The sequence below is a fragment of the Pseudopipra pipra genome, chromosome 22 (assembly GCF_036250125.1).
Source record: "Pseudopipra pipra isolate bDixPip1 chromosome 22, bDixPip1.hap1, whole genome shotgun sequence".
NCBI lineage: Eukaryota > Metazoa > Chordata > Aves > Passeriformes > Pipridae > Pseudopipra > Pseudopipra pipra.
In genome coordinates this window covers 2,113,398-2,122,927 of record NC_087570.1, presented here as the reverse complement: position 1 = coordinate 2,122,927, position 9,530 = coordinate 2,113,398, and the positions used below count along the sequence as shown (strand labels likewise).

At 49.1% G+C, this 9,530-nt stretch overlaps 1 protein-coding gene across 1 annotated transcript; it reads right to left on the bottom strand.

Annotated features, from left to right (window-relative positions):
• Positions 1-2,780: 2,780 nt before the first annotated feature.
• FNDC10 (fibronectin type III domain containing 10) lies at positions 2,781-5,549 on the bottom strand. The gene has a single exon (XM_064679003.1). It carries the CDS (start codon positions 5,450-5,452, stop codon positions 4,775-4,777), a length of 678 nt encoding a protein of 225 aa, XP_064535073.1. The 5' UTR covers positions 5,453-5,549; the 3' UTR covers positions 2,781-4,774.
• Positions 5,550-9,530: the final 3,981 nt, after the last annotated feature.

Here is a 9,530-nt window from a genome sequence, read left to right as displayed (position 1 = left end):
CCAGGAATTAGAGGTCCCGATCCCTGGCAAGTTTTATATGTGGGTCTCCACCGTGTCCCTCAGGCGCGACATGGAGGGACGGGGTAGTCCCTCCCCTGCTCTGCCGGCCTTGTGCGTGAGGGTTTGGGGGGGGCAATAAAGAGTATTAAAAAAACAGTGTATATTAAAAAAAAAAAAAAAAGGCATTAAGCTGTTAGAGAGGGTGGCGAGGGGTTTTGAGGGGATGCCCTGTGAGGGGAGGCTGAGGGCAGTCGGGTTTTGTTCGGCTTGGAGAAATGGAGGTTGAGGGGAGACCCCATCGCAGCCTTGCGGCTTCTTGCTGAGGGGAAGTGGAAGGGGCAGGCACTGATCTCTCTGGCAATCCCCTTAAGTTGTGCCAGGGGAGGATCAGGTTGGATATCAACATAAAAGATTCTTCCCCCAGAGGGTCGTCAGGGTTTGGTCACGGCCCCAAGGCCGCCACAGCTCAAGGAGCGTTTGGACAACACCCTCAAGGGACAGGGGTGGGATTGTTGGGATGTCTGTGCAGGGCCAGGGGTTGGACTGATGTCCCTGTGGGTCATGAATTCCTCAATCTTGCTGGCTCCTTGGGCTGTGAAATTAAAAACACCCACTCGCCAGAAAAAGCAGAGGGTTTGGATAGTTTTCTGTCTCGGCACTAGGTGGCAGCCAAATGTCAGCAGTGGGGCAGCTGGGCTGGGGACATGGAAAGATCCCGAGGGGAAGCGTTCGGATGGAGAATTGAGTCATCCCGAGGAAGAAAATTGGGTCCGACACCCTGGATAATCCCCCCGCCATGGCTGTGCCCAGAGCGCTCTGTGCTGAGGCATCTGAAGTGAACATAATACAGACACATGCTTGCTGTTACGATTAATCATGGAATTAGGAGTAAACGCTCGGGCTTTTTGCTGAAAACTGCACATAAGAGTGTCCAAAACCAGGGGTTATTTATGTACCCACTGCCTTGTAAAATGCACGGATTTCAGAATTGTTTTCACGCGGACAGGTCAAAATTATCACGGTGCTCCTTGCTCAGCCCAGCCCAATTCCATTTTTCCCTGAGGTTCCGTCGTCTTTTCCCCCTTCCACCTCACCCTGCTTTTCCACCTTGGTTTACTTTCACTGTTTCAACGGCAGAAGCAGGTAACAGGGAGCAAGAGAAATACAAGATAAATCAGGACATCAAAGGAACAAATCTATTCCCCAGCCCACCTGAACTTCACCAGCAAGGCAGGACTCTCTCTCTCCTCAGTGCTTTCTAAAAATATGTTCTGCCCTCCCATTGGTATTGTTTTCCTTTGTGCTTTCTGAGGAATTTTTTCTGCACTATCACCTCAGCACTTCCAGCGGAGCCTTTTCCCACCTTTCAGCACCTTCATCACCTGCTCCCACAACCTGCCGCTCTCCTCTGTCCTTGTGCAAAAGCCTCGTCCTCCCTCAGCGCATCCATGCAAAACCCTTCATCTAGTATTTTCTGTTAAAAAAAAAACCCTTTTGTCACTATTCTCTCGACTTTCCTGAAGAAATCCTCAGATCTTCCCTCTCACACAGCTGTTTTGTCACCCAGCATTTCCAGCCTAAACGTGTCCCCTCAGAGCTTCCTTCCTGCAAACCCCTCTTCCTCTGGGTGTCTGCTCAGCCATTCCTAATAACCCTGCCCACTGTGTTCTTAATTCTTTCTCTGCAAAGGCACCCTGGAAATCATCTGGTGGTTCTGGGATACCTGGTTAAGTGAATTATTGGAGATGTGGCAACCAGAGCTACGATAAAGCAACACCAGTCTCAGGGTGTGTTTGCTTAGCCTAAAACTGCCAAAGACCCCGTCCAAGCATCGCTGCTGTAATTCCAAGCCTTTAACAGGAATGTGACACTGTTATCTGCCACTTTTTCTACTTTCAGCCCACTCTTCCCAGCCTTTCTTTCAGAACATCCTGGTGAAATACAGCAGCAGTTTGCTGTCTTGTAAGACTACAACTCCAGGTCTCCATGGAAGCAAAATACCAGCTTTCACTTGCACCTCCAAATAAAGCCGAGCAGCCTTTCCTTTTATGTACCACAAAAAATATCATAATGCAATTAAAAGAGATTCTTTGCCTGAGGCACAGACTGTTTCCTCCAGAAGATTCAAAGCTGGGGTCAGGCTGGGCTTTGAGCTGCTCACATTTAAGCAAAAGCTTTCCTCACATTTAGCACAAGGCAAGGAAAAAAAAAGGTTGTTAATGAGCATGTGATTCTCCATTTTAACTCCTGCAGAAATGGGTATGGCCTGATATTTGTACTGGAAATTACTGGATAAATGCAAGATAGTGTAACACCTAAGAATGTACCACACGTATGGTACGTGTATGGTGTGTGGGAGGAAAAAACCCACAGTTATCAGGGATCAGCAGATGTTTTGCTTGATGTCACATAAAATGAAGCAGGGAATACCCTGATTTTTGTTTCCATACACCAAGATGTGTTCAATTAAAACTTAACCCGCTGAAAATGAATGAGAAACTGAGACATTGTTCTCCACATCCCATTTACAATGCATGGAAAGGAAAAAAAAATTAAAAATAAACCTTTAGAGAATTAGATATTTTCTTCTATCAGGATTTATATTCTTGTTCTACATATTTTGGTCTTGTCTACCCTCTGCCCAGCATGCTGTTGCATACCTTAATGTTGTCATCATTTTACACAAGGCCACAGAATACCATTATGACCAATGTTTGGGCAGATTTTCCCACTTTCAGTCAAACAAGATCTCGAACCATTAAATATTTATGAAGTCTTCATTTCTTTTCATTATTCTCTTAATTTATTAAGTTCAATGCCAAGGTGGTACAAGGCTCATTGTTCCTACAGTTTGATTTTCACATCTGGCAATTCGTGACGAGATGAAGAACAAAACAGTAACACTAGTTGACAGAAGCTGACAGAGATGTACAAAATCAGTGGCACTCTCATGGGCCTGTGCAGAACTGGCTACAGGAAAGGCTGACTTGAAACCTTCAAAGACCTTTGACCAAACTCTTAAAAACTGATCGCCTTTTCTTTGCCAGGCTGCTAAAATCAAGTATACAGGCAAGGTAATAAACAGAGAACATTTAAACTGGGTCAGCTGCATGTGAGAAAGAAAACAAAGCAAGAATAACAAACAAATAAAAGGTATTTCTGCCTGATGAAATACAGACCTTCAGTTTCTCAGCCACTCCCAAGTTATTGAAGGGATTATGATCAGTACAAATACTGTGTATTATTAAGGATTCCATATACTGTCTATACTTACCCTCTACTACCAAGTTGATACTTCACAAACTACTTTCACAAAGAAAAGCAAACAGGTCATTCACCAGTGCTAAACATTTACACAAACAGATCACACATGAACCTGACGTGTTTTAACAGCAACACCCCTTTACAGAGGAGTTGTTCTCCTACTTTTTTTTGCTTTAGGTGCTCAGTTTCTAAGTGATATAAATTAATTCTGTGTTACAGCAGTCAACTACATACAAACAACACGAACTAAAAACCAGCTCACTAAATAAATACCTGACAGTAACTATGTTGTGTATCTATAGTAAAGTTCAAGTAATGATCAGCCCAAGTTTGTTTTTTCTTAAGAAAACAAACAACCAAACAGACAAGACCAACAACCACCAGTTTCAGAGACAAGAACACGAGGGAGATACACTTGTCTATGAGGACTACAGGAACAGATATACCAATAAAATGGGACAAATTCTTAGCACTAAGGCACAATAGAATTAATACTAGAGTATGGCTAAAACCTTACTTACTACAGCATCAAGTGAGTAGTTAATGAGGAGTGTTCCTACGCTCAAAACGCTTGGCTACATCAGTGAGTTCTGTGTTCAAGAAGCGTCTACCTTAGTGTAGCTGCACACAGCATTGCTAAAAGAGGGGATTTCAGAGGGAGGGACAGTGCTCACCTACACTGTACTTATTTTATAATTAAGGATTGGCTCGTACTTGCTCGACAAAATGGAGTTTTCACACTCAGTTTGTCCCTTTGCCATCGCTCTTTGTGGAACTACCAAGATGACAGTTCTAATGGGAGAAAAGCGGGTGTCAGATGTTGATGCTCGCTCGAGCTGACCAGAAACCCCCATTTTGCTTTGGACAGGCCCCAAAAATTTGTGACCAGCGTAAGGTGGGATACAAAACCCACTTAAGTCACGAGATTTAAGTGGGCCTTGGATCAAACACACACTTTAGCTACAGGGTTGGTGGTTCCAGCGGTCTGTTCTCCTGAACCTCAAACAACTTTCGCCCACAGGAAAAAAATCTAGCACAGGTCTAAGAGCAGGAGGGTTTAGGCATAGGTTTAAAATAAGGGGTTTCTGGAGAGTCTTCTCAAACAGGCCCTTGTAAGATCTGCCGCTTGCCCTTAAAAACAGACAATTTCTGGCACTTGTGGACCTCTGCCATTGTTTTTTAATCCACTGAGATCCCATGAGTTCAGTAACCACGCACAGCTCTGGCTGAAAAGCCAGCCTAGGAGAAAGAAGAGCTCCAAGCACCGAGGGAAACCCAAATCCTCGAAGTTTAGGAGTGGCAAGCCCACGGCTGCGAGAACAGTCTGGAAAACCTCTTCCCTCTCCGGAACACGCTGGAAGGACGGCGGCGGGCGTGGTGAACCCCTAATCCTGGAAGTTTGGGAACGGCTGCGAGAAGAGTCCGGAAAACCTCTTCCCTTCCCGGAATGCGGGAGAACCGGGAGCCTCGGCGCAGCGGGACGGGGAGGGAGGGCTCGCAGCATCCCCCGTTACGCGCGGCGCGGAGCCGCGGCGGCGGCGCGGGCCAGCGCGGGGCTCATGAGGTTCTCGGTGATGTAGGCCACGAGCAGGCAGATGAAGACGAGCATCACGCAGATGGATCCCCCCACGGCCGTCATGGCCACGACGATGTCCCGCATGGCCGCGGGCTCCACGCGGAACTCCACGCACTGCGCGGGCGGCGCGGGGCGCGGCGGGGCGTAGCGCGGGCGCAGGCACAGGCGGTACCGCACGCTGCCGTGCGCCTCGGGCAGCAGGTAGTCGCGGCATGCGGCGCCCAGCTCCACGCTGTCGCAGGGGAAGCGCGTGTAGGTGCCGTCCCAGGAGCAGTTGAGCGCGAAGCCGCGCAGGGCGGCGGCGGCGGGCGGGCGAGGCGGCCCCCAGTGCCGCAGCCCCCACTGCAGCAGCACGCTGCCGTTCCGCAGCACGTTGGCCACCAGCGCGCCGCCCGCGGAGCGGTGGGCGCGGCACCCGCGGGCCGCGCACTGGAAGCCGCGGGCCGGCGGGCGGAAGCACAGCCGCGCCCCCTCCGCGCCATCCGCGCCCACCTTGTAGGGGCACCACGGCTCGTCGGGCTCGGGGTCGCGCTCGGGGTCGCGCTCGGCCCCCCGCGCCCCCAGGCAGAGCAGGGCGAGCAGCGGCGGCAGCAGGCTGGGCATGCCGGGCATGCCGGCGGCCGCCGCATGGAGCCCGGGCCGCGGAGCGGGGCGGACGCGGCGCGTTATAAGCGCGGGCTCCTGCAGCCGCTGCGGGGCCGCCAATGGAGAGGCGGCGCCGCCGTTAACTCTCGCTGGGCTGCGGAGCACCCGCCGCGCCGCCTCTGACCGCCCGGGCGCGGGGCTGCGGGGCTGGACACCGCCCCCGGCACCGCTCCGGACCCCCGCGGGGCCGCAGCCCCCCGGCTCGGGGTGCCCCGAGGGATGAGACCCCCCGTCAGGGCCGGCGCGGGGGATGCTCGGCCGCCGCCCTCCCTCCCCCGGGCTCTGCTGCGGCCGCTGCCGCTGCCCGGGGCTGCGTCCCCGAGGGGCTGGGGAGCGCGGCTCCAAGCGCTGCTCAGTCCTGCCTTTTCCGAGTTGCAGATTTCGTTCCACACCAAAAAATATGTAGGTTTTGTTTGTTGGCTTCCTCGGGGGAGGGGGGAGAGTTGCCTTTTGTGTGTGCGTGTGTTTTTATCAGGTTTTATATAGGATCCTCTTTCAGTTTTTATAGCAGAACATAAGCATTTGTTGATATCTAACTTTCAAAAATGCAATAATCATCACCGTTTCATGGCTGAACCCCCCCTGAAATGTGCCCGCGGATGGTCGGGAGGTGCCTCTGCCCCCCCAGGGGCTCACACCAGGAGGGATGCAGATCCACGGCAGGGCTGTGGAAGTGGCAGAGCTCCCCTCCAGCTGATGCAAAGCTTGCTCAAAGAAACGGGGGTTACACAGACTTTTTTTTTTTTTTTTTTTTTAATGGTTATACCTTCTAATCCAGGCTGCTTTAACCTCTTGGCACTGGAAATTTAAATAAACTCGGCACGGATCTAGTACAGAAAGACACCTCAGGACATCAGCTGAGAGCAGTGATAACGCTCTGGGTCTTAGTGCACAATGGGAGAGCGAAGGAAAAAGGATACTCCTCTTCCTCCTGTCTTCTGCCAAATGCCATTTCCTCTCTCTGCAGCAGGACCAAACCCAATCCATCCCTTGGATCTGGAGCCAGCAAGCTGATTGTGCAGCACAGCAGGAGACAGCAGTGCTCCATCCCAGCATTACACCGTAATTAATGCTCTCAGAACGACCTTGAATGATGTACACGAGCATATAGGCTTGTCTAAATATGGAAACCAAAGCATTCTAATGAAACACTGATAAAAAATACAGATTTAAGCAGTGTTGGAAGAACCTTTCAGCAGTTAAATTGGTAAAAGTTCCTTTAAGTCCTGTCTTTTGCAGGTTGCAGGGGAAAAAAGTGGCATTTCTTTTTGTTTGTATCTTGATCAGGTTTTACATAGGGTCCTGTTCTAGACTGCATAGCAAAATGTAAGCATTTGTCTATATTTAACTTGTAAAACAGAATAATTATCATATTGCTTGGTTAAAACTCTCAGAAATGTGCCTAAACACATTGCTGTAGCTCTTCAGTGTGTTACCTGTTTGGAAACACGAGATCTGCAGATTAACTGTGTAAATTTTCTCTTGAAGTGTTTATTATCTTACATAAGTCGAAAATATAACAAAAACAATGTTCCAAAGCCTATTTTTATTTTACAGCCTAAACAAAAAAACAGACCCCGATCACACACCTTGCACTTCATGGAAGGTGTTACTTTGCACACGAAGTGTTATTTGTAGCAATGTGGAACTTGTTTAAATAGTTGCATTTTCTGATGCACTGAACAACAACGTAACTCAAGGATCTGGACATCAGGACCCCCTTTCCTGTCAGAAAGACTGGCCTTTTAAAATATATAATCCTTAATGAACTCTTTAATTTAACAATACCAAGTATTATAAGTTATTTCCACATCTAGTTTTTATTCAAATTTAATGGGGGTGCCTGCTAGCCTTTAAAAAGTTGTTAGAAATCTCTTTTAATACCAAGAGCTATCAATCAAAAAATAGGATCAGCACAGAAAAGGATGCTGAAGTTGTAGTTATGGCTGCTCTCCTTGGAAAACACTGTTATCAGAGCAATAGGAGGTGCTGTGCTGCTGAAGGCACTTCTTGGTGGCTGGGGCAAACTCACCTGTGGAATCCCAGCTGGATGCAAAACTGAAGATCTGAAAGCCCTTCCAGAGAAATATGAGGGTGTTCAGGAAATGGCTGGAGCCAAGCCAAGCAAGTTTTGCCTCCAACTTTGTGCACTTCTCCTGACTACTGTGGAGAGCAGATTGCACTCCAGAGCTGTTACCATTTCCATGACCAGGGAAGGGATCTGGCACCGGCCTCTGAGGGGGCTTATGAGGGTGCTTTGCAATTCACTTTGAGCTGTGCTGAGAGATCCAACAGTCTGGCATGTGGTACAGGGAAGGAAAATAGCTGGCACAGCAATGGAAACCCTGAACCCATCAAAAAATTTTTACCAGCACTACAGGTTAACTGCCCCTTCTGCCCCGTGTCCTTCGGCCCTGCACTGTGCTCTGAGCATAAAACAATTATCTGTGCAGGAGCCAAGCAAACCCACATGCTTTGGCTTGGTCAGTCTGCCTGTGCTGGCTTCATACGAACCTTTTGTCTCATTGTTTGTTCTCTTAGTAACCCAGCTGTTTCTCAAGCCCTTCTTCTGTGCCCTAAATAAAACTCAGCCTGGACTTCTCATGTCATCACTTCAAGAGTTCACTGCTCAGGCAAAACACCAGGATTTGCTGTAAGCAGTGAACCCCCAGAAGCACATCAAAACCAGCAGCATCCCAGCTTGCTTTGTAGGCCAGACTCAGCTTTGACAGACCCAGCACCACGGGGTTTCAGCTTTTCTGGTTCTCCTTCACTGAGTTTATTGTCTCCTGTTAGAAGAAACAGTGAACTGGTATGAAAATGGGGGCAACTTGCTGTAGGCCAGGCAAGGAAGCGCCAACCAGCCACAGCTCACAATTCACTCTTGCTAATTTTAGTCTTGGATATGGCCAGGGCAGACAATCTCCAGAGCAGAGATGCTCAGCTCTCAGCTAAGGGCAGCATATGACATATGGTTGCTAAAGCATCCTCCTAGCAGGGAGCTTTACATTCAGGCCTGAGTTGCTGCAGTTCCCTCCAAGTCATAACTTCGAGGATTACTCATCCTAGACATGCAAACGCAGAGAATCTGCCTCCTAATCCAGAGAGCTCCTGCAGTCTGAATCAGTGTGCAGCCTCTCCCCCACTGGGCTTCTATTTCCAGTGCTTGATTCACTTCCAGCAGGGGCTGAACTTACGTGCTCTGACAGTCACAGGCCACGGGGAGCACGTGAGAGGAGCGAATGAGCTGCAGCAGGCACAGAGCTGCACTAAATACCTCGCTGGGGCAGCCTGGGCACGAAGCTTTGGCACCCAGGCCACGGTCTGTGTGGTCATGGATCCTGCACTGAGCTGTGAAACAATGACATCTCGGCGGCCCAGCTGAGAACTGGAGGTATTTCTGGTCAGGATGCTCTGAACCAGTAACTGCAAGTCCAGCTAATCTGTTCTGAATGTGCTATTTATAGCAGGCACTGGGGGCCCAGCAGTGTTGCATCATACAGCAGGGCTGGCATAGAAAGAACCAAGGCAGCATTAACCATTTCAAGGCATTTTGGATGCCTTAAACCCCCCTGCAGCTTTGCAGTGAGCTCCTCAGTGGGCTCAGTGGGCACTTGGCTAATAGATCATTTCCTAGACTCCCTGGAGCTGCCACTGACTGCTCTTCTGCCTCTGGCACCTTTGCTTATTCTGACCACTCCACTCTACCCCAGAGCTGGACTTGCACAGCTGATCATGCTGCTAGGAAACACAAGCAGAATAAAAATTGAAGAACCAAAAAGACCTATGAAGTGCAAATTTCAAGCTCCATTACAACCAGTGGAAGAAAAAAAAATCAATACTGTCAGAATGAAAAAGACTGAGCTTATTGGGAAATAAATACTGTTTTCCCAAGTGTCTAAAAGTGCTTACCAAATATGCCCCAAACAAGGGATTAAAAAAAATTTAATCCAAATGGAGAACAAAGATCTCTCCTCTGATCTTTTACCGGGTGACCACATTCAAACCATTCGTTTGGTGAGTGATGTCCCAGGGTCCAGGACTT